General features: G+C 39.0%; 2 protein-coding genes across 2 annotated transcripts; one reads left to right on the forward strand and one right to left on the reverse strand.

The window, feature by feature from the left end:
* Positions 1-1073: 1073 nt before the first annotated feature.
* LOC129722726 (uncharacterized) lies at positions 1074-24604 on the reverse strand. Its single transcript, XM_055676416.1, has 5 exons — positions 24457-24604; positions 24052-24197; positions 3749-4205; positions 3431-3684; positions 1074-3371 (listed from the first exon to the last, which is right to left on the reverse strand). The coding sequence occupies exons 1-5, from the start codon at positions 24488-24490 to the stop codon at positions 2859-2861; spliced, it is 1404 nt and encodes a 467-aa protein (XP_055532391.1). The 5' UTR covers positions 24491-24604; the 3' UTR covers positions 1074-2858.
* Positions 1930-2785, forward strand: LOC129722727 (uncharacterized). The gene is made up of 2 exons (XM_055676417.1): positions 1930-2263; positions 2334-2785. The coding sequence occupies exons 1-2, from the start codon at positions 1975-1977 to the stop codon at positions 2666-2668; spliced, it is 624 nt and encodes a 207-aa protein (XP_055532392.1). The 5' UTR covers positions 1930-1974; the 3' UTR covers positions 2669-2785.
* Positions 24605-26151: the final 1547 nt, after the last annotated feature.

The raw sequence follows: 26151 nt of genomic DNA on the forward strand, positions 1-26151 counted from the left end.
AAACCGGAAGTCGCTTTTTTAGAATCTAATATGGCACCTGGAGTCGTTTTCGGGTCTCTGTGTATCACCCCGGCTCCGAAAATAAATTTTATTAATTTGTTTCCATGGCCTCTAGAAGCCCCAGTGGAATCTCTTCTGGAAGGTCCATTTTTGGTATATATCACCAAAACACCAAAACAAATTCCCAGAAAACCGAATATCCGGAAGTAAGAAAACTATCTCGGGGCACCGCTCTAACGTAGCTAAAAAGAATCAGTGCAAAACCAGTGAAAAACAATTAACTTTTTTAAGAATAGTGTAATAAATACACTGTTGATACACGAACTGCGAACTTTTGCCCCGTAAACTGTGTACTCTTGCCCCGCATGCTGGGTAAAAGTTCGCATCTGAGTATTTTTTCTAAAAAGTGAAATTCCTATGCTACAAACAAAATTCGAAAAACTCTGGTAATACATTTTGATGGCGAAAGGTTTATATACCGCTTGGAAACAAACCCGAATTTTATGATAATTGTTTGCAATCGTTCTATTGCGAAAACAATTAAGTGCGTACTTTTGCCCCTCACTACTCTAGCAATCACTGGCAAAACCGAAGGTATGAAAGTGGTCCAAAAAGTTGAGCATTTTCTGTATGTGTGTGCAACTTTTCAATCTCACACGATTTTCTTAGAGATGGCTGGACCGATTTTTACAAAATTATTTTCAAATCAATGGTCTAGCTGTCACATAAAATCCTATCACATTTAATTGTAATCGGATTTTTAGTTTTCATATTATTAATCAAAAGGTGAAAGTTACGAAACTTCATTATCTCAGAAACTACACAACCGATTTGAACAATATTGATTTCAGATGAACGGACTAGTTAAGGGTTAACTGATTGAACACGTGGTTCAAAAGTTGTGGAATGAATGTCATATTCGAAATAGAAGCAAAATCCTACTATAAATAATCAAATCTAAAATGATATTTAAACGAATGATGTATAATCGAGTCCAACCTACAGTGACGTTTCTTTTATACCACGATCAAAAAAAATTCACGCCATATATTTGAAATATGTTTACTTCATGTTATTTGCATGTGTAAATGTATGTTTATATGTGTTTGATGTTATGTTTCAAATCTCCGGTATAGGTTCACTGTTGGCTACCAAAATTTGTTATTCAGAGTGAGAAATAAATCCAGCAAATATTATCAAGGTTTTTTTTCTGGAAATTGAAGTGTTCGTGTAAATCTATTTTATCAAATAATAAGTTCGGTTGAGAAAGGCTAGGTCTCACCGCTAGCTGGATTAATTTGGGTTTTGTACCAGCAATAAAAATCATTTTGAAAATAGTTTTAAAAAATTGATTAGGTAAATAATATATAATAAGTTTTTTTTTTCTAGATTTTTATTCTGAGTTATGGTGAACTTTTAATAGACAACTCATGTGTTTGCTTTGATCCTAGGAATGCATTGTGAGATTTGTATTTTAGAGTTGAAAAATGTCCGAGTCAAAAAAAAATCATGAAAAAAATTCTAAAACACATCGAAACCATTTGTACCATTCCGCGAATCAAATGGTTAAGAATATATTTTGCTAGGTAGTTAATAGGCTTCGATTTTTTTCAATATAATAAAGCAATAATTTTTTAGCACTTCGTTTTAAAAAATTACTTCAGACCTAAAAAATATAAATATGGATATTGTAAAAAATCAGTTCTAACTAGCTTTCCTCATCGAATAGTGAATCGGTTGAACACTACTATTTTCAATGTTAGTAAACAAATTAGCTTTGCCCCGGCTAAAAACTGTGATCTGCTTGCTCAAAAAAGTAATCGCGTCGCATGAATGATTGTACCTACTTAGCTTGACGCTTTATCAAATTTATTTTCAATTCGACCTTCAACTTTGTTTTTCACAACATGCTTTACAGCATCCAAAAACATGTAGTTCCATTCAAACAATAACTTCGAAGTGAATGACATCGAAATGTTCTATCAACTCTGTAGAAGTTTTATAGTTATAATATTATGTGTAACGTTAGTGCTTTGTGATAAATACACTAACAAGTTCAATGGCATATACGGTTGTAAACAGACGAACGCAGTGAACAATTACAATCACCCAACAGAATTTATTCCAACGGAACACTTCGAAAACATTAGCGCAGGCTGGAATTCAACCTTCCTTCGCATAGGAATTTTCGGCAAGCAGGATGGGATAATTCGTTTGTCGAAAAAGGCGATGCCGTACAACAAAGATACTCTACATGAAATTAGTACGCTTTACTTCTGATTCTCAATAGTGCTTATATTAAACGTTAACACATCTATTCCCATTCATCGCAGTGATTGGAATGAACTCAAACAAAAACACAGAAGTACGCCGTCAAGTTCGCAACAACATTAATCATCATCGGAATCACGTGCTGGCAAAAATTCCAACGCCGAACATCCTCTCGGAGCTGGAACCGTTCGTGCTAACGATTGAGTTTGGCCTTGGAGGAGTAGTGCGACTAACGAGAGACGGGGAAACGGTTCCGTTTTTGGAATTTTCCGATCCCGAGGTGGAGATTTGCCACAACTATATTGGCTTCTCGAACTGGGCGTCTAAAATGATATACTTTTTTGATTGTCCGGTGTCCAATTTTGCTGCACGAATGGAGTTTGAAGCTTTGAGGTGATCGAAATGTTTTTGCAGCTGTATAATTAAGTAAGATTTAATATTAAGTTCCGTGTTTCCCAAACAGTAATTTAAAAAATGGCTGATATTTCTAATAAACTGTGCGCTACACATTTGGTGAAACACCTCAGGTTCGAATCGAATTGTTTTAACTTTTTTCATTCATCTAATTTTCTCCAACAAAATTTTTACTAACTAGAAACTTTCGTAATCACTAAAATCAACAGAATTAGAATCAAACTCGCAATCGTTTGCGATCCACTGGAGGGCAGCATATCCCGAGTGAGCACCGTATGGGCCATTCCTTCCTCCGGTGCAAAGCGTACGTTTCTTACCAACCAATTTGGATCACAGCAGATTGTGTATCCGTCAGTGAATGTCTTGTATTGGGTAACGGAGAATCCAGTATCGCTGCAAATATCGTCACAGGGTGGTTTTAAACTGGTAGTTTTAGTTTCGAAGGGATTATTTAACGTGACGAATGCAATTCCTGCATCTCTACTAGGAGATTTTACTATCTTCCAGGTCCATAGCGGTACATCAATAGCAGTTTCTTCTAAAGCAATTGATACCTCTGTTCCGTTTACATGTGGTAGCGTTAGAACGCCACTGGTTCCCTGTATAACCAATAAACTTTCGTGGAGTCGCTGGGCAATTTCTAACACTGTGGCTTCTACTCGATTCAAGTTACCGGTTTTGATAGTCTATAATAAAAGAAAGAAACGATTACGAACCATCTAACATTAAACAAAGGCGCCCATACTTTCCACTGTGGAACGGCGTTTATGTAAAAAAATGTGGCCCGCTTCCATGAACGAAAAACACCATCGCCTTTCGGTGTCATATGACCTGCGATTAGTAGCTGAGTATCATTAATATACTTATTTGCCTGATCTGCAGATCCCAAAAGTTTCGTAAACTGTTCTTTCTGTTGAGCTTGCTTGTATGAATTATCCGGTTTCAGTATGTCGGGCATGCCAGTTACTATCCAATCACTATCTTCAGTCGTTGCAGCACCTGGAAGAAAATTAATATGAAATTGTTTGGTAAGATTAACAATAGTTGGTTATTATTTGCATACTTGCTATAGCTGCTCCTGGAAGATAGTGCATAGTGTATAAAACGGACGCTCGCTTGGTATCAAAACAAGATTGTATATACGTGACGAATTCGGTATCACTAGCCTTGAATCCAATGTGGTACATTTGTCCCATTCCAAATCCACAAGAACTTCCAGCATCTATCGCATCCGGAGAAACGTTTTCTTTGCACTCCAGCTCTTTAGCAGTGGCTTTGACGCTTTCGGATAAGCTGAATGTTGTACCTTCGACACAAGTCGTTTCACTGGAAATTTGATTGGTTTTTACGAGCATGTTCCCAGTGCCCGAACATAACAGTGTACTTTGCTTCACAGTACTGTTCCACTCCAGCGAGCTTTCATGGGGCAACCAGAGATACAGCGAGTCCGCCTTCTTTAACAGGTAAACGGGCTCTTTCTCGGGAAGGCCAGTTTTTATGGGCACCGAACAACTGGGTCCCTGTGAAATTTAAAGAAATTAACAGTGTTTTATGTCATGAATAACACTAGCTTGATGTTTTGAATTTCTTAGTACCGTAAACCTGGGAGAGATTGTGCCAATGGGGATGAGAATGTGCCATACAAACCCATTGTTTTTCAGCCATCCCATGGCGATCACAAGACAAATTTTCCTTGGATAAGTTTCCTCGAATGCTTAACCAAGAAAGCCTAGTCTCCTGACCCGGAAGAGATGGCTGACAAGTCGTGGGTTGGATGGCTCAATCTCAACCCTCTGGCACAATCTCACCCCGGGCTCACGGTATTTTGAGTCATGAAGACAACGGTTTTGTTCATTCAAGTTCAATAGTCTTTTGTAGCAGCAGGGCAAAAAATTTTAGGGTTTTTCAGGATCTTTATTCTTATTACGTTTGCTACTAGTCATCACACGTAATACCACAGAAATACCTATTGCTATTTATTAAACTTCTAAAATTATTCAAAAAAAAAAAAGAAAATGCAAACGTGATACTTTATATACTAGCATGTCGTATAAAATTTAAAAACTGTTCTTGTTGAGGTCCCAGTGAGTTAAGTAGCTTTTGAAGGTGCTTTGACTGGTATGGAATTTATCCTAATCCCACAGCCCTGGGTTTGCCCTAATCGTTCTCAACAACTTCGGATCGGCTGGGCAATGCGTATCAGCAGTACAGCCCGTACTAGTTGGCATAAAATGGACCCCAGTGTCCAGGCATACTGCTCAGCAACTCCTATCCCCGGATTTAAAGGCCCACACCGCATTTTTTGGGGCTCCCGAAATTTCAGGGATACCGATGTGCTTCGAATAAGTTTCAGGGATACCAGATGTGCTTCGCAAAATAGAGATTTTCAGAGTCCGTGTGCAGATTACGCAGTCTTTCTCAATTTGTGTTCAAATGATTGTCTGTAGATCGCATTTTTTTCAAATTGCGGTTGTTTTTTTTCAGATATCAAGAAAAAATTACTGGTTTTCGAGCAGTTGCAGACATTTTTCAAAAACATATGGCACTTATGGTCCAAATCTCGTACTCGTACGATAAAAAAAAACGGTTTTGTTTCAATTTGGGGCCCCCACTTTAAACTGGGCCCCCACAATCGTAAATCCGCCTTTGCGTATCCCTACCTTTACGTGGTATCGATCGCAAGATGACCCGGAGAAAAATTGGTCATATAACAGGAGAAAAAGAGCTGTTCTCCTTGGGGGACAGCTTGTCTGAGCGTCTGTAACCTGTGTCAGAAATGATTCAAACAACGGAACCGGTAAGACCGGCGTCACATTATTTTCCCGAGTGGGTAGTAAGGAATAGAGAAGGCTCATAGGTGACAAAGGCGTAGTCGGGGCGACCTACTGATACCTGAACATATTTTTACGAAAAATCGACAGTCCATCAACAATGGGGTGTCAATGAAATGTTTAAGAGAATTTAGATTTTCGAATATTGTTCAGTGGTAATGTTTGCATTGAAAAATGAACTTATGATGATATGATGGTGATAGCAAAAAACCAAGACAGATAATTGATTTAATGAATTTCCCATGGAAGATAATTATATAAGTTTACTTGCAGAAGCAATTCCACGCCCTTGCGAGTAGCCTTCCGGGAGTTTACCGGAACATTCGGTGCAGGCATGTTTTCGAGTTCTTTCTTCGTTTTATTTATCAATTCCTCCTCAATTTTCGCGACAAAATTGTCGGAGTAGGTCTTACGCTTCTGGTTTGCCCAGAAACTCTGAAAGGGACGCACCATGGGTACCGCATCGATTTTCAGGCACTTCATCTCCTCCAATGTTTGCTTTGAGTAGTGGTCCAACACCAGATCCGGCCAGATCATAGCGTCTTCGCCCCTATGGTATTTCTTGATGAACGACTCAACTTCCGGCAGGCACTTCATACTATAAATTTCCTCGTTCACGGCCAGTACGGAGCTTCTCACTAATTGTCAGCCGCAGCAGCACCTTCTTTGGGAACTTTGTGTGTAAAATGAATTTCACCACAGAGTTCACTTCCTTCGTGGGGGAAGTAAAATACGGAGTGCCCTGCCAGTCATTGCCAGATAGTTCTCGACGTCAACCACCACCATCATGTCGCGATTCACCGGAAGAATCGGCTCGACTATCTTATTCAACCGCTGCCACTGCGTCATTGCCTGCAGCTTCGAGACCAATCGACGGGACTGCCGCTTTCTGATGTCCATGTTTGTCAGATATTTTGAAGTAGAATACTTCTCTCAGGAAGTTCGGCTACATAGGGATGTGAAATGAAAATCTAAAACCGAAAAAAGTGAAAAATATTTCCAATTTCAAATGCTAATAAATCGGTTAGTATTCGATGGATTTCCTTCGTTCTTGCAGCAATAGATTGAAAAATCTTTTAAGATTCTTCCCAAAATAAGATAATTGTAATTTTATTATTCACACTATTGTACTATTGAAAATAGTCAAGCCTTGTCAAAACGAAAAATTCGATCTCTGATTGGTCGTTATATGATTACTTCCCAAGCACGGTCGACAGAATCATATACCTTGCAAATTTAATGCAATTGCATGCTATTTGGCCTATGAAAGAGACTGTTTCAGCCGAAGCCGCTTATAATCGTTCTAGACAGCGACAACAGCAGTCGTCCTCCCTTAACAGCAGCACTTGCAGTGCTGTGGATACCAACGATGGCGGAAAGCACCCACAGCTGTGGCGTAGCAATGGATAGCGCACTATTTGCAGCGGATCCCAGCGACGATAGCAGCTCGGCCAGCTGATGCAGGGACAGTGGATACCAATGGCAGCGTATAGCGGCCACAACTGTGCAGCGGATCTCAGCATCGATAGCGGCTGATGCAGTGAGGCACTTTAGTGAAATGCAGTCTCTGTGCGATAGTGGGCACTAGTAAATGCATTCAATGAAAAGTTGACCCATTATGACAACACGTGAGCCGTCTAGTTTTGAGTGTTATATCAGCATTTCACTGTTTACTTTATCACAACGACTACTTTGTACCCACTGTCAGTGATAACGCAAAGATGTAATCGGCATCTTATCCGATACTAAATTAAACAACAAATTGTCCTTTTCAGGATGCAAAAAAAACCTGATGATTAAAGCGTTAATGTTTTCTCTGGAGTTAATTTACATTTTTAAATTTGTAAAAGTTGTAAATTTTACTTTATTTCCGTGTCTCAGAATGTACTGAACTATCTTTTCCTTCAGTCATGAGCAATACATCCGAAAAAAATTCATCTTAAAATTTTAAAATTGTCAAGCCCCAACCATGACAAGCAACTTACTATATTATTGAAAATGGTCAATCCTTGTTGAAGCGCAAAATTCGATTGATCTGATTAGTCAACGTTTAGAAAAAATAACTGACACGCAAGCAGCCGGGTTATCTTTCTTGTAAAAGTATTCTACTTCAACCTTGCGGTCGTGGCTTTGCACACAACCCTCCTGTTTTTTCACTGTTTGGCCCACCCATCGACCTTCCAATCAAGCGTATGAAGCGATGTAGCCACTTTTCGGTCTTCCTTCGTTTAAGCTTCTTGTCGCTCAGGGTCGTCGGCCGCCCGAAACCGGTCTTTCTTTCGATGCTCTGATTATAGTCCAACAGTGCCAAGATGTTGTAGATACCGAAACAAGCGTAACCGATGTCCCTTTTCCGTAGGATGTCCGCATTCGACGCGGCAGTGTAACTTTCTTTGATCGTGCACACTTCTGAGCGGAGTAGCTTCACTGTTTCCGCCATTACGGTTCGAGTCATTTTTTTCTGCTGACTCATGGGTTACTATGATTGATGCTGCATGGGTAGTTTCGTCAGTGCGTGTAAAGGTAAACCCATGAAAAATCGACATTTTTTGAGCATTTTTTTAATGCAAACGTTAGGGCTTAAAAATTTGGACTTCTCGAAAAAAGTCTCCATCCAAAATTTGAGCCTAATCGGACTTCTGATAAGGTTTCACGTACAGTCGTGAAAGTCTTACATTTTTGACCAACCTCGAAATGCACAAAGTAGTTCTTGAAGTTCCCGAAGTCGATTTTTTAAATTTTTGTTCTTAGAAATGCATGAAATGTCGAGATCTGATGTGATTTCATGAAAAATTATTCAAAAAAATTTACTTCCAGGGACATGAAAACTTTTGCACTGGGAGACTCGAGCTACACCAGAATACACAAGAGACACTCCCGGCTCGAACATTTCTTTCATCGATCAAAAAACTGTAACTTTGACCGCTTTGAGGCTCTACTTCCCGAAGTCCGATTGAGCTCAAAATTGGCATGGGAAATTTTTACGAGGAAACAAAACTCTATCGTAAATGGAATTCTTTTAATCCTGTGCGCCGCCACGCCGCGCCGCCGCCGCCGACACTTTTACGCACGCCGCCGCCGCCGGTGATTTGGACTCGGCGCGCCGCCGAAGAAATATTTGGTGCGCCGCCGAGAAAATCTTTACGGCGCCGATGGTGATTGTGAATGCTGGATTTTTTCCTGGTTATAGAAATACCGCAATTATAGCCGATAAGGGAACACTCGTATAGGTATTAGGTAATGCGGAATTTGGAAATTCTCAATACCCCTTCACGCCTACGTAATGCAATTTTGCATAGTGGCCTCACGCAGTGTAACACTTCGTTAAGTATTTTCCCTCTCCTGAGCGTGTATTTACGAATGTACCTAAGTGTAAATTATTTTAATTTGTGGAAATTTGATACAATATTTGACAATAAATATTCAGACTTTTTTATCGAATGAAATCAAAAATATCAATGTCATTATCAGTGATTTGCTTCGAGAAAATTGATTCAGTTATCATAACATTTATTTTTTATTTTTATGCAAATGTAGTTTTTAGTTTTATGCAAACGTATGAGCAGTCTTAAAATGTTCAAAAAATTTATGAAAAATGACTAGTGTTTTTTCATTAATTATTTGGTAATTTTCTTTAGAATACAAAGTTTTTTTTGGAGATCAAAATGCGGGAATTCACTGAAAATTTTGCGCAAATTAAATAGTTGATCATATTGCGCTGAAACAGACATTTTTGTTGATAGTTATTTCGTCAACATTTTCAAGCACGACTATATTTTTTGCTGATTTCTCGTTAATTTTTATTTTTTTTTTCCTCTGTGCGGACTCATCACTGCGACCAGGGACAATTGATCTATTGTGACATTGGCCAGGTGTTTTCTGTACTCCGCACTTCATATTATTGGCAGTAAATGTACGCTTTTCATTTATATCCGTGCTTTTGTGAGAGAGTTTACCCTTTCGTTTCAAGCTTACTGCTCTACTATAACGAGCCTCTTACTATTCTACCAATATTGCCAAATTAAAATTCCCAGGATTGAGACTACACCCAACGTTCCCCTCTGGCCATTATGTCAAGATGAAGGAACCTTATTATTACAATTCCCTGGAGAGGATTAATATTCCTCAGAACAGTTTTATTATAAGAAAGACTTATTTTGTCAAGAGGGAGGAGTCTTAACGAAACCTCGTTGCTCCTACCAGCACCGCGTCACAATCACAATTACCCGAGGAGAACTTAATGCTTCACCTCTGGTCAGTTTTATCCCAAAAGTCGCAATAGAAAATGAAGAAACTGTGGTGTTTACCGAAGAACTCTATTCGATTGAAAAGAGTTTCCCATTTTTTCAGTTATTCCATGGGTAACCTAACAAAATATTTGAAAGTTAAAAACGACTCTCTAACGTAAGATTTACCGAATTTTCCCAAAGGTCTACGATTAATCGAAATCAAACTATCAAAAAACTATCTATCTTTTTTCCTAAATTGAACGTCTCTGGGAACAGTATTCCATGTAATTTTTTGTTGTGGGCTCGTTGATGATTTTTTTTGGGATTTACACTTGTTTGTACTTTCTCTGCTTGGTTTATTATTTTCTGGTTATTCAATTGTTTGTTTACTTGATATCTTACCAATTTTATTCCTATTTTTGACATTCTTACAACTCTGACGCATACATTTTTAATTATGAACGTTCAATGAAAAAAATCGAACATTAGAGTACAAAAGCACACATTATGCGCAATATTTTATAAGTGGTAATTAGTGTCACGCCGATACACGCCGCCGCAGCCGCCGCTGATAAAAGCTAACGGCGTCACGCCGGCGCGCCGATCGCCGCCGAGGTAAAATGTTTTCTACGCCGCCGCCGCCGGTGATATGGTCGGCGCACAGGTCTAGATTCTTTATCGTAAATGATACAATCAAAAAAATAATACTTTTCCCTGAGAAACTCTACAACTGTACATAAATCTGTAGATTTATAACCTCTCGCTCAACGATATTCATAAAAAAATCTGCCGCTCGCAACATCACATTTTTTTTTGTTTTGTCCGATAGTTCCGTGTGGGTAAGTACCCACATGGATATTTTCCGAGTGGGTACTACTACCTACTACCCATACTACCCACATGAACCGCCGGCCCTGGGAACCGGAGCAATCGGCAATTAAATACGGATGACGATTAGAAGCTCGGTACACGGAACTGTAGATCGCTGAGCATCCCGGGTGACGGCCAGATCCTGCTGGATCAGCTAGAACACCGCCACTTCCACGTTGTTGCATTCCAGGAGCTTTGCCGTTAAGAAGGGAAGGTACGGAGGATTTGTCCCACAGGGCTCAGTACTATCAGAGCGTTACTACCTTCAACGAGCTTGGCATGATACAGATTCGTGTCATCAACTGACAGGCAATCATAGACAGACTATATATGATGAGAAAAAAGACCGGTTCTACAATTATACCTCAATGTGCACTTATCCTCAATAAGCACTGCCCTCACAAAGGAAGACCCGATGTAGAGAAAGAAGCATTTTACGCGCAACTGCAGGAACTCTACGACAGCTGCTCGCGTCGAGATAAAAAGACTGTCATCGGGGATATGAACGCTCGGATCGAAAAGGAAGCAATGTAAAAACCCATGATCGGTCAACACACCGAGACTAACGACGACGACCTGCAATTCCCGAGGACTAATAATCCAAAGTACCTTTTTTCTCCACAAAGACATCCACAAAACACGACCATTTGAGATCACACGACCAACGTACAGCATTGTCCATGTTCTCATTTAGGGCCGGTTGCGGTATGCTTACGCTCGAAACTGTCGACCGTGTATCATGCACGCACACCGAACCCCGCGGCTAAGCATAGAGCAGATTCGGAAAATCCGCCACAGCTCGAAGCGGTACTACCAACGGTAGACGGACTTGGCGTATCGCCTCTCGGAGACGACTGATGCACGATTCGTAAAGCTATCAGGAAGCCAGCAACGGCGACACTAAGAGTGGAAGCTTGCATCGACAGGAACGACTTTTATGGCGGGGAATAAGAGGCAGCGGTGAATAAGAGGAGCTAGACCTCGACAATATACCTGGTCATGTCAACGAAAGAGAACAAGGCTGTAGTTGGCCTTGTTCTCCTTCGTTGATTGGGCAGTGGGCACGAAACGACATGACCGCAATTCTCAGACGAAAGAAGGATCTTGTACATAAGGAGCTCAAGCGGCTTCCTATGCCAGCGATACGCGGAAGTTCTATGAGAAGGTGAACCAGTCTCGCAAAGGCTTCGTTCTGCAAGCCGACATGTGCAACGGATGGCAACCTTCTCACGGATGCCATCGAGATTGTCGACAAGTGGAATGAAAATCGAGAAGCTGATGATCAACTAGGCCGCCGGCAAAGAAGGACATCCGAGCGGGCTCTAGGGAAGCGCTGACTAACAAGCTGCACTAGGTCATTTCCAGAATTTGTGAAGAGGAAAAGCTACCAGACGCGTAGATGGAGGTAGTCGTCTACCCCATCTACAAAAAGAGCGACAATCTTGAATGTCACTACTACTGCGACATTTCGCTTATCAATGTCGCCTACAAAACACCCCGTCGTTTATCACCTTTAATCAAGACGCTCGTGGGACAGTACCAAGCGGGCTTCATGGGAACCTACGCCGCAACGAACCGGATCATTTCATTTCTGCGGATCTTTCAGAAATGTGGCAAATACAACATGCCCACACATCATGTCTTCATTGATTTTACGGTGCCCTATGATACAGTTGACAGATGATACAGCTATCGCAGATCATGCATGACAACAGATGTGCTACGTGCGAGTTTTTGGGGGAACTCTCGAGCCCCTTTAAGTTGCGCAGAGGATTAAGACAAGATGATGAGCTTTGCTGTTTGCTGTTCAACATCGCTCTTGAGGGTGGGATCCAAAGGGCGGGGGAGACCAACCTCAGTCCCTAGAGTCTCTGTAGGCGGCGATGGGCTTTAGGTGGTCGACGAATTCGTATATTTGGGGTCTGGCTTATAAATGGTCACGGTAGAACTACTTTTCACTGCGACAATCGTCTTCTTTTTCCTCTAACGATGGCAAGGCTCGCTGTCTAAATACATTCTATAGCAAACTTATCAAACGAGTACTCGCCACCACGACGTTTTGACGTTGGACTAACGTCTATATCGAAGTTAGGCATCTGAATTTGAAAATCTAGTAATTCAACCAGGGAAAACCAGGGAAAAGTGGTCAGGTTTTGAGCGCTCATATATCAGTCGTTTCTTTTCAGAATTTCGAGGTTTTGGCATCAACCGATCAGAAATTCTTTTACGGTTGAATTTATGTAACAAAAATAACCTATTGTTTGAGATACACTAATAAAAAGTTGATGAATCACATCGGTTGTCTAAATCATACCGAGCAACCAATCACCACCTCTCTTCACAAGCACAGTCGACACTAACGGATACAATCGATCTGACTTTGTAAACAGTCTCGCAGCTTCCAACCAATAACGAGCTCGCTTTCGGTAGCTGAAACAGGTGTTTCAACACCGTTTTAATATGCTTCTTTTATCATTACCACTAAACAGATTCTAAACACCAATGGCTTGATTGATAGGGGAAATATTGCGCAAGATTTTCATATAATAATTTAAATATGTTTTCGATACTAAACTAGTTAAAAGTTGTGTTAAAAGTCGTGCACATTCAACCAATCACAAGCTCGCTTCTACTTTGTTCGCGGATGGATTTTTGCTTTGGGCTATATAATAGCCTGCGTCGTCTCATAGCAGTCATCAGTTAACAAGTGGAAGGCCACTAGAACGGTCCTGAATAACCAGCAGCGGTGGCTGATTCCAGTGGCGAAACTGAGCTGCAGCAGAACCTGAGCGGTGGTATCAGGCAGCAGCGGCGGAGGTAGTGGGCAGCTGCATTTTTTCATTCAGTTTGGTTCCCCTTCGATCTGAGTTGGACCCCACCAGGAGTAATCCAATTCAGATATCGTTGGGTGAAAACGGCCAGAAACTGCACGAGCCAGCACCGCCACTAGGAAAGCTACCGCCATTTAGTGTGTGTGCAGTGTGCACATATAGCGTATGTGCATCTGCATTGCTATGACATTTGCGATGACAGGGATGGCGCTGTTGCGTGTGTATGGTTAGCTATAGCGTGTGTAAGACATTTCATGTGTAGCATATTATGGCCATTGCGTGTATATCTTCAGCGTGTGTACGGATAGTTATAGCGTGTGTGTGGATAGCTGCTGCGTGTTTAATGATTAGTTATAGCGTATGTATTGAAGTGGGGAATCGCTATATGGAAAAAACGAAATTTGATAGCAGAAAGCCACAACCAAGTTTTTTTTTGTTCTGTTTGGGGCCCCAAACAATCCTGAATTTGGCTTGGCGCATTGGATTTCAAATTTATATGGAGATTTGTATGGAAAAACCAACTTTTTTGCATTTTCCATACTAAAGAGCTCAAAATGGCTCAAACCATAGGTTTCATTACTTCAAACGGTAGGTTTTTTAATGCCTTACAACTTGGCCGAAGACACTAAAGAGCTAGGGTGAGCCAAAAAAATACTAGAGCTGTTCAAAGTTAAGTATGTCGAAATTTATGTTGCAAACCATTTTTTCTGCCAACACTGCCAGTGTACCGGCGTCAGTCAGATTTCCATCAGAAGTTACCTCTGAAACATGTTCTAGATTATATCTACGCCTAGAATATTGACCTAAATTTGTTTACTTGATCCAGCTGAGTGTATAAAGTCGTTACGACAGGTTACTTTTGATGGGAATCCTACTGACGCCGGTACATTGGTAATGTTGGCAGAAAAGAAGATTTTCTGCATTTGAATCGACATACTCAACTTTGAACAGCTGTAGGTCTTCTTAGGGACATCCTAGCTCTTTTGTGTCTTCTACAAAGTTGTTAGGCATCTAAAATACTATACTTTAACATAATGTAGTGCATTATTAGAGCATTATTGAGCTCTCTAGAAAGGTAAATGCAAAAAAGTAGGTTTTCCCATATAAATTTTCATACAAATTTGAAATGCAATGCGCCAAGCGGAGACAAGACTAATCGACTTCAGGTAAGTTTAGGGCTGTTTGGGATCCCAAAAGGAACCAAAAAAATTTGGTTCTGGAAAATCGATCATTTTTTCCCACCCTAGTATGTATGGATAGTAATAGCACATGGTTGGATAGCTCATGCGTGTGTATAGTTAGTTGTATCGGATGTATGGATAGAAATAGTGTGTGAATGGATAGCTTTAGCATGTGTATAAAAAACTATACCTACAGCGTGTGTATGAATAGTTTTAACGTGTGTATAGATAGTTATAGCATGTGTGTGGATAACTATAGCGGGTGTTTATCGAAGTAAGTTTGCTTTTTGGTTAGATAGGAAAATTTTACCAATTCGCTTAATTAAATGATTGTCTTGGTAGTGCAGCTACGAACAAAGGTTTGATTCGCATATGTATGAAATGACAGCGATTAAATAAAATTTATCCATTCTCTCAGTATGTATTATTATTTATAACGTTTTAACGTCTCAGTATTCAGAAATGCACTGTTAGATAAAATTGCAGCAAATACTAGAGTTGCATTTCTCTCTATTATTTGTTTTATTGTAATATAAGAATACCGTAGTCCAACGTCATGCGGTCGTGTCTTGAATACCACCCTCCTACCTTTTTTCCTCAAACGTAGAGTATTTGTTCCATTATTCGTCTCATTAAGCCGACGTTTATGATGAATGCATGGTTTAAACACCAAATTTTCACGCAATCATTGAATAGATAAACAAAATACGCTTACATGATCTTATAGAAACACCCAGAAATGGAAATTTATGTCGAATTCGTTTTCACGGCAGGACTATACCGTTCCGGACTACAATTTGCAGCTGAAGAAAAAACACATTCCGAGCAGTTGCAATGGTGTGCGTAATACCAGAGGTAGCTGTCACTTTGTTTTGTTTTGATCATTATCGCCATTGTCTTTTTGTCGCGTTTGGGCTACTTCACGGATTCGGACGATGATGATTCCAAACGCTTAAAAAGTTGCTCCATTTCGCAAATGTTTTGACAAAATAAAATCCTACCTGATATTTGACACGCGAAGAACGATAATCAAAGCAAACCGATTCAAAACTGCACTCTGTTTCTTTCGCGGACTGTCCGGGACAGAAAAAGGGTAGTCCGGGATAGTCTGGAAAATGAAAAAAAAACGGGAATAGGATAAAGGATAAAGAATAGGAACATGAATAGGTAGACCGCGGGGTAGCTACACCGCAAAAACGAAAACGACATTAGTAAACGTCCACAACGCTTCCATATTCATCTCAAAACTTGAATCACTGCTCAATTATTCATCTCACGACGCCCACTGAATCACTTTCAGGAAAAAAAACGTAGCCGCATACCGTCATAGTAGGTTACCTAGGAATCCGCTTAAGTTGTCTACGCACAGAATCGATAACTGAGGTAACCGAAATAATTGAATATTTTCAGTATGATTTTTCTGTGTTAACAGAAACTGATTTGGCAACTTTTGATTATCTTTGACGCAGTGAAAACAGATGAAAATACACACAGTTGAAATTTTAGACGAAATTCATCTGAATACATTGAATGAAAATTCATTTCATACATTTCTCCTATTTCAAGCTTGTTTCTGGAATGTTGAGGCGAACAATTTAAAGATTAAAGTATTCTCAGTCTAGTGTGTAATATTGTTGAGTGATTAATATAAATAGTGGTCCGCTAATGATCAAAAAGTTGTAGTAGCCGTATAGAGCAATGCGTGAAATTTGTTTTCTTATACCAAATTTAGAAATTTTAGGTAGGTTTTCTAGAGAATTCTACTTCATGAGGAATCTAAAGTAGACTAAGAAGAATCCATTTCAAGGATAAGAAAACTGATTTTATGCATTTCTTCTAGTTTCCATGATGTTTGAGATGAATATATGGGCTGAAATGAATAATGGAACGATTCCTTTATTTTGACATTTTATCTAGAAATGAGAATTACGCACGTTGTGTGCGAAGATTTTGGAAATTACTTACATCATTGGTCTTGTAGTAATATTTTTCAACATAGATAGAACGAAGTAGACAGAAATAGCCCAAAATAACATCGCCAAACGGATGGCAGTGTGCACCTCTTTGATGCGTGAGTGTTGATTAACTATCGTGTTCTTAGTGTGAGAGGCACGGTTGTTAGTCAGCCTATACACCAGAGAGACGCCGAGACACTCACCGTTAAGGCAACTGTCAACATCAAAACGGGCGATCTGTATAATTTTGCATTGCCGTTATCCGTTTTGATGTTGACAGTTGTCTTAACGGTGAGTGTCTTGTCATTTCTCTAATATACAGGTTCCCTAACGGTTGTTCTACATTCCGAGCGAAAGCCTACTGTGACGCACGCTAAGGAAGCGAAATCAAATGAAAATGTTGACCGTTTACTAGCCTGTTTGGGTCACTGATGACCGCCGACAATAACACTAGCAAAGAGATCCAGAAACGCCAGGCTGGAAGTCGTGCCCAGTTTTTATTTCGGAAGACACTTCGATCCAATCGAGTGCGACAACGCACGACATTGATGTTGTACAAAACCCTGATAAGACCGGTAAGCCTCTAGAGAATTCAGACAACAACGCTTCTCGCGGAGAACATGAACGGGTTTAGAAGCGGAAGGTGCTGCGGACTATCTACGATGGAGTTCAGACGGACGACAGCGAATGGCGAAAGTACACGAACCGTGAGCTGCACACGCTGCTTGAGTTGCTGCTGTGGGTCGGTCACGTTGTCAGGATACCGGATGACAACCCTGTGAAAACGCTTCCCTCCTGCAGCCCAACCGACCAAAACCTAAACGGCGATACAGTAAGCAAAAGCGGAACAGAAACTGTCCTAGGAGCACCAGCAGGAGATGATCGGGTATCAGCCCCAATGTACATGATATTCGTTGAGAGATCGAAAAGCTGAAGAACAACATAGTCACCGGCGCAAACGGACTGCCCAGATTTGGATTTCCAGGATTTGGAAAGACAAAAGGCTACCAGACGAGTGGATGGAGTAGTCTGCTGCAACTTCCGCGGCATCTCGCTTACCAATGTCACCTACAAAATACTCCTGCATCAAGGTAACCATGACGCAAGTAATATTCTGCGTGCGTGTTTCGGAGATACTCTCGAACCCCTTTAAATCTCGCAGAGGGTTACGACAAGATGGACTTTGCTATTTGCGTGATCGGGAAGGCGGGAATCGTTACGATGGGCACGATTTCCAGAAGCTCAGTTCAGCTTTTAGGTTTCGCGGATAACTTTAACATCTTAACTTTGCGACGACGGAGGAAACCTACACCCGACTGAAAGCCGAGGCCGGATAAATCGGACCGCGAATAAATGCGTCAAAACATAATACATGCGAGCGCGAGGGTCCAAAGAGAACAACATCAGCCTCTCAACCCAAGTCTTTATAGACGGTTATGAGCTTGAAATGGTCGACAAGTTCGTGCATTTGAAGCCAGTGATCTAAGGTCACAACCAGGCTAGAAATTGTGCCTATTTTTCGCATTCGTTTTCCTTCAAAACGAGTGCGACGACACACGAAGCTTAAGCTGTACAAAACCCTGATAAAACCCGTAATCCTCTAAGGAATCGAGACAACAACTGCGATGCGGATTATTTACGGTGGAGTAAATGACTCGAGCTTTGTTTTCAAAGACGTTGGATGTCCTTAAAGCTAAAGTTACACGATATCAAAGTCAGAATTATACGATTGATATCTTTGATATCTTCTACTATTATAAGTTTTAAAACGCACAAGAAAGACCGCAATATCAGTAAATGTGATTTTTTACTCGCAAGGTGTAGAAGCCAAGCAGAAACCTGTTTTACCTTTGTTATACTAAACAAAGGTTATAAAATCGGTCGAAAAAAGGCAAAACAGATCCGAAGACTAGAGGGCTGAATGATATATACCATTCGACTCAGTTCGACGAACTGAGCAATGTCTGTTCGTGTGTATGTGTGTGTGTATGTATGTTGTCTGTATGTATGTGACGCAAAAAACTAACGCACCTTTCTTATAGAGCGCAATTTCCGATATTGATGATTTTATATGCAAATGAAAGCTACTGTGCTCCCCCAGAATGCTACCGAGTGGATTTTTGATTATTGGGTTAGATTTTGAGATATTGATCAGAAAATATTTTTTTACATAGAGTGTTTAACTTTAAACATAAAATAAATCTGTTAAGGGCCAAATGCCGTATACCAATCGACTCAGTTCGTCTGAATGAACATTGCCTGTATACATGTGTATGTGTGTATGTACGTTAGTATTTGTAAATATGTTGTTTACATGTTTAGTATATCAAAATCGAACAAAAAAAAATTAAAAATAAATCATACCTTTCACAGAATGCATTATTCGATTCAAGTGTTAACAAGTGCAAATGGAAGCTCCAAACCCTTTTGAAAATCATATTGAGCGAGTTTTTTATTGGTTGCTTGAATTTCAGAATATTTACGAAAGAATTTTCAAACATGGAGTATTTTACTTTTTGAATTGTTTCCCTCTCTATCCTTTTTTTATATCACTATCTCTCTTTCTCTCGCTCTCTCTTTTTTCTCAACCACTATTTATCTCTCAGAAGAAACTAAGAGTAAAGACATTTGTGCATAATTTCCATACTATGGTAGTTCGTTCTAACTGGTGTAAATAAATGAACCTTTTATTTTTAATAGTTTTTTTACTAACAATATTCAATAGATTTCAGAAGAAACTGCAATGCTCCGGTTTTCGTTAACTTGATACACTTCACTTTTGTATAATATAAATATTGTTTTCTAAATTTATTTTGAATTTTTTTTAAGGTCAGTGCAAACATAGTATCCATGTTATTCCGATCTTCGTTTTGGCAGCAAGTTTTATAAAGTTCTGAAAGTGTTTGAGATTTTACCATACAGCCTAGGTCTCCAACAAGAGTACACTTTGAACAGTCAAAATCCTTGAGTCTTGCGAAAAACTTTATTTTGAAAAAATGCATTTGAAATAGAATTAATTTAACAATTCTTAACAGCATCTGATGTGTACTGGGAATTGACATTTCAACAGCAGTTATAAATATTTCAATAAAATCTTTTAGCACTTGATCCTCATAGATTTTATCAAAATTTTTGTTGATTTCTTAAAATAAACACACGTATGATTCAAGCATTTTTTCTATGGTAACCAAGCATTTAATGCGCTGTAAAATTCTGAACTATAATTTCTTGAGAGCAAGTTTGTAGGACTTTGCTGCAATTCGTAGGAAATCTTCGATGCCAATCCATAATCTTAAATCATTGTGTTCTTTTCTGGGTTTTGCGATTTTTGAAAACGAAGCCGTTGTGGTATTGAAAATGTATGTGAAAACCTCATCGAGGTTTGATTTAGTCATATTATTTGGTTCACCCTCTGGAAAACTATCTTTTGAATATAATTTTAAACGATTTATGGTTTACTGTCATTAGAAATTTATATGTAGTAATAGTTAGTATAACTAAGGTTTCTGCACTGCTAGGTGGATAATTATGGTTTTTTTTTCACCCACAACCAAGACTTGAACATACAGGGTGTTCAATAAGTTTCAATACAACTTTTCCTCGTTATGTTGGTGCCTATTGTTTGCATTCTGTGTATTGGTATTGGTGTCAGCCTTATAGCCTCATATATATGGCTACACTGAAAATATATTTTAGTTTATTCCACGAAAACGTATGTTTTATATACAAAACCTTTTGTTGTTTTCTGCAACGAAACCAATGCGTAATAAATATGAAGGTCCTTTCGTCAGAACTGTCAAAACTGTTACAGATTCCTATTCGTATACGTAACGAAAGGTTTTGAAAATAAACGCAATCAATCGTACAAATAAAGGCTGCATAATGTAAATAGTACGAAAAATAATAAGCTTACGCAAATAATTCGTACATAGAACGCTGCATAATGTCAATAGAACGAAAATTTAGTAAGCTCACGCAAATAATTCGTACAAAGAACACTGCATAATGTAAATAGTACGAAAAATTAGTAAGCTTACGCAATAATGTATACATTATACGAAACCAAAAATAAAAGAGAGCTTGATTGATCACCACCGGTTTGCCACAACGCGATTCTAGTTCTATCAATTGCGAGAGAGCGACGACGCGCGCTTCCACAACTTAACCCCAGAGACGTACAAATGTTCACGAAAGTTATTTCAATACGAAACCTGAGCGAAGGGTATATGTATTGCGGCGGTTCTATCGATGCGAGAGTGATGTTGTTCCAGAAGCGTAAAAATGTTCTCCACCTCATTGTGAAAAAGCAACGGATTCGGACCAAGTGAAGGAGTGGAACTCACGACCATCTGCTTATCAAAGCGGACTCTGTGACCATGTGGCTACAAGCTCTGTTTATACGAAATCAAAAATAACGAAACACATTCAAGTAATTACTCGTTGTTATCTACGTTCATACGAAAGTACATTCGTGAATTGGACAAATTATGCGTAAGTTGCAGTTCTTTTCAATAACTTGCAATACGAATGTTCTATAAAATCAACAAAAGTGCTGTACACTCTACAAAATCCATGTTTACGAAATGTGCGTGAGTGGAATAACGAAAAAATATTTGCAGTGTGGTATAACTTTAATGAGTATTAAATATGAAGGTACTTTCGTCAGAACTGTCAAAATGGTTGCAGATCTCTATTCGTATACGTAACGAAAGGTTCAAGAAATAAACGCAATCAATCGTACAAACAAACGCTGCATAATGTAAATAGTACTAAAAATTAGTAAGCTTACGCAATAACATATACATTATACAAAATCAAAATCAACAGAACACAAAAATTTCGTTCAAGTAAATACTCGTGCTTCTGTTTTTTTTTTGTTCGTTGTTATCCACGTTCGTATGAAAGTACATTCGTGAATTGTACAAATTATGCGTAAAGTTGCAATTCTATTCGATAACTTGCAGTACGAATGTTCTATACATCCAGCAAAAGTGCTGTACAATCTACGAATTCCATGTTTACGAAATGTGCGTGCAGAGAATAACGAAAAAATATTTTCAGTGTATGCTCGTTGAAAGAGTATCGCGACGTTGGAGTAGAATTGTTTGCGAGAGGTGAGCAACTCGGCGTCATATTCGGGCGGTTGAAATCCCACGGGATGAAGCGTAATTCCTTATACACCACCATCCGTCGGTACCGGAAGACGGGTTCGGCCAAGGATCGTTCGAGATCAGAGCGGCCGCGTTCGGCGAAAACGCCAGCAGCCATCAAGGTGGTGAGGTAGCGAGTTTGTTGAAAAATGAATCACTCGATCCGGAAGACCGCTGCTGATCTGAATGTGATGACCGGGACTGCCCACCAGGGTTGATATTTGTTGACACTCTTGAGTGAAAATGAAAAAAAGCTTCCATAAACGTTATTTTTTTACAATCCTTTCAGAGTTCTCCCTTCCCGCTTTTTGCATGGAAGTGCACTGGCAAAACACCTCATTATATTTCATGGGATGAAAGCAAGACAACATAATCAGTTTATCAGTTAACGAAGATTGTCAAGGCATCGGTCAGTGTCAGTGAAAAAGTGTTTCGGTGAGGTTTATTTTGGTTGAGTGGACAGTTTGTTTTTCTTTTTCGCTTTGAAGTGAAGATCATTTGGTTGGATTTGTCGTCAAATTTTATTCCGTAACCGTGAACGATGCGCGCGATCTATTTCATCTGAGTATAACAGCACGTTACTAGGACGAAAATCTAGTGAATCTGAAAGAGTGCTGCGATCATTGGAAGTGAAAATTGAAAATGATTGGCTGTAATTTTCGAAGAATTTTGCTGGGGAAAATGACTTTTATCAGCACTGCTGCCCACACCATCATGATGGAGGACCTGGGATACAAGCCGTACAAAAAACGCAACGCCGCGTACTCTAAAGCCGAGGTGCTGGAGAAGGTTGTGGCGAAAATTGTCCGAGCGTCGAAAGAATTTGACTGATTTTCTCGATAAGACTTTGTGGGACGAATGGACTAGGTGCGTGCCGCGTGCAATTCTTTTGAGATGCTCTCAAGCTTTCATGTCGTAAAGGTTTTCAATAAACATTGCCTCAATACGAATATCTTGTAATTTGGTTTTTTTTAACACATTTTACAAGTGTATTCAAACTTATTGAACACCATGTGCGACAACTGGTTTGTTAAACCAGCATCTTACCTCGAAGGCAACTGCGAGATTTTTGAAGATGTGCAACATTCCCGAAATTACAATTCGAATGCATATAAATTATATAGTTTAGGATGCGATAGCAGATAGCAGTGGCTGTTTGTGAACAGACTGATTCTCTATCCTTTTTTCTTTTCACTATGAACATTCACCATGCTAAGAACCAAAATCATACTTTTTGAAAGTATCTTGTTTAATGTGAAGAAAACGAAATATCATCGCCTTCGATATCCTACTTCCCCTAAGAGCGAGTAATTTACGCCGTGAACATAGAGATCTAACGCGTGAATCACCGTTTTCTCTATCATGTTTTGGTTATCTATCGATTGTCGTGAACTTACACAGTTCACACAATCTCCTCATGGTGATGTTTGGCATATCAGAAACTGATATTCAGTGGCACTTCAAGGTGTGTATTTTAGGTGTCCATTAACCTAATTATCCATGCGTTATTCCTGCTGTTTAGTTGATAAACTCATGTTTGTCATATCCATGTTGTTATTGACCTGGTGTACTCATTTTCTCAGTGGATATCGGTTAATATGTGAATGTGTCGTTTACTGTTATTCACAGATGAACTGGAACGAAAATTTGCACAAACAGTAAATGATATCTTATCATGCACACTGTTTGTTTCATTCATTACATTTTAATTGAAGAAAACTTATATGTTTTTATTCTTCAGACTATCAAAGTGGACATAATATTTTTGATGATTCATTCTCAGTATGATAGGTTACGAAAGAGCGTGAATGATAGCAAGTAAAATGTTAGGGAAAACATAAAAACCAACCAACGTTTTTTATAATGTTCTATGTATCGTAGATAGTGGGTTGTGGTTATTCCTCGGTTTAGCGATATGTCAAGAGTATATTGACTTTTCTCTGCCCTACTTTGAACTAATTTTTTGAAAAAACTATACTGTTCTCAAGTTTCGTCAACGCCCATTGTTGAGTGCAATAGCACAAATTACTCACGTAATTCTCACAAATAAGATCGAAGAGATTTATAAGCTCTGTTTTCCCATGTAGTCTAAACGCAAAACACGCCGCTGTAAAAATATCAGACTAGTCAACACGTTACGACATTTTTTACAGCTGTAGAGCGTGTTGTAACATAAGCCCTTTATATTTAGAGCTTACTGCTCATCACAGCACGACAAACCAGTTTGAAAAAAATGTTGATACGAAATATGATGCAACTTGGTATTATACCCATACCGTAAACGCATAGTACACTGTTACCAAATCAAACAATAGTTACCTTCATTTTTTCGTTGTATGACGCTTCACACTGTCCAATAGCATCCTTCTTGCTTTGATTGGAACTCGCCAACGCCAGTGTTGATATGATGAACGCAAATAGTGCCACACTCAGAAACGTCGCTGCTTTATTGTTCAAGATAAGATCTGTTCCAAATTGACAAGTATACTTTCGGTTCAGTCGCGCATGTGATTAATGATTATTGAAATTATGGACGTTCAATTTTTGATCAATTTATTCATGATTTAATCAATATCATCAACATCTGTTGAAATATCGTTATTACTACAGACTACTGATTAAAGTTCAAAAATAATTAGGATATTAGATGGATGTACAGAACAACACTCAGCTAACAATGTTATTGAAAACATTGTTCAATTCTAACCATATTGCACAATTTACCTTTAATACGTCTAGTCACATCACTGAAGGCCATTTTAAACTAACCGGAAATTGAATACTAAACGCACACTCTATCTAAACCATACCCCGACGACATTCACGGTGAAACTGGTATCGATTTTATAAAAACGATTTTGGCTTGTACTTCTTTTGAAAAGCCATACTTAATGGCTCTAAACAGTTGATAACGGAGTACCAATACAACGGCCCAAAGAGATAATAATTTCTCCGATAACCGCTTATCTCCATGACGACATATGGTATCACCGCTTAGAATCCCTAGTGTGAATTTGTTTTCTTAGTTCCCTGCGTATCGATTGGCAGCACACCTGATCAAGTGCTCTGGACGACGCCAATCAATTGTAATCTCAAAGGTCTGTCAAAGATGAGCCTTTCCCTAATTGCTCAATAAGTAATGCTACTTTCTTACCAATAAATATTATCGCTCTAAAGGTATTACAGAAGAATCTTATCTATGCTCTTCAGTTATTCATTTCAACTCTATACTAATATTTCAAGGTTTGTATTCTTATCAATGAAATGTCGACTTGTAAAATTAAATGAACTAGAAACCCGAAAACAGTTATGCAATTTGTAAATAGTGCATACTTCTTTTTCCAGCTTAAGTCCAAAGCTTTCAATTTCATCAAAAGCCGCTTGTGATTTATATTTTGTATTGAAAACTGTGCAGCCAAGAAATCTTTTATCGCATCACTTCACACTGACTCAAGATCACGCGAGAAATATAATCACTATATCAATACATACATTGGATGCCTACATGGTATATGCGTCTGCGTCGTTCAATTCCGACACTCGTGTTTCACAGGCGCTTGACCGGGAAATTCATGAATTGTTTAGCGCGATAATGGGCATGCTATTACAGTCAGTATAATTGTATTTTCTGTGGCCAAAAACATCGATTGAATATTTAAAAGACAAAGCACCTTATTATTCTTTTCGTCTTCTTCGAAATTTTTAAAGGATATAGCAATCGTCAAACATTACGCACGAGAATGAAAACATAGGATGGGAATTCCAACAAAATAAAAACAGGGCATGTAATGAAGGGCCAAAGGAAATAACTCTCAAAAATTATTATTAATCGAGAATAATGTCAATAGTGTTTCTCCATTCGAAAAAAAAAGAAAAAAAATATAAAATGATGAGCAGTTGGGCTTTTCTTTCAGAGTTCATCTCAAAAAACCTTTGAGTTTTCCAAAAAAAAAAAATAACTTCAACAGAGGGATATTATTTATAAAATTATTTGAAACCCCAAAAATCCATAAATTGACAAGAAATCTACTATGAGGCTTGTGCAAATGTTGGTATGTTGAAGTTTCCTTATACCATTCAAGTTCGAATCTTGACGTCCTACAAATCCAACAGTGGTAGGCACCTTACAACAGAAGTTACTTTTGGAACATAAGTTTCATTATCTAGAATTCCTCTCTTTACGACACAAGTGCTACAGTCTTTTTACTCTAGAATGGGGTTCCAGTTAACGTATAAGCCACAGGAGCGTTCTAGAGAACAAGCTCAAAGTGATCTAGATTAAATATTTGGAACGTCAAAAGTTTCTGAACATTGTAATGCGCTGTAAATTAGGCAATTTCGGTTCTACTTTTTTTATCTAAACAATATTTGAGTTTCTAAAAACATGAGAATCACTTTTGTTTCTCCCTATTTCCACAA

The sequence above is a fragment of the Wyeomyia smithii genome, chromosome 2, assembly GCF_029784165.1.
Source record: "Wyeomyia smithii strain HCP4-BCI-WySm-NY-G18 chromosome 2, ASM2978416v1, whole genome shotgun sequence".
Lineage (NCBI taxonomy): Eukaryota > Metazoa > Arthropoda > Insecta > Diptera > Culicidae > Wyeomyia > Wyeomyia smithii.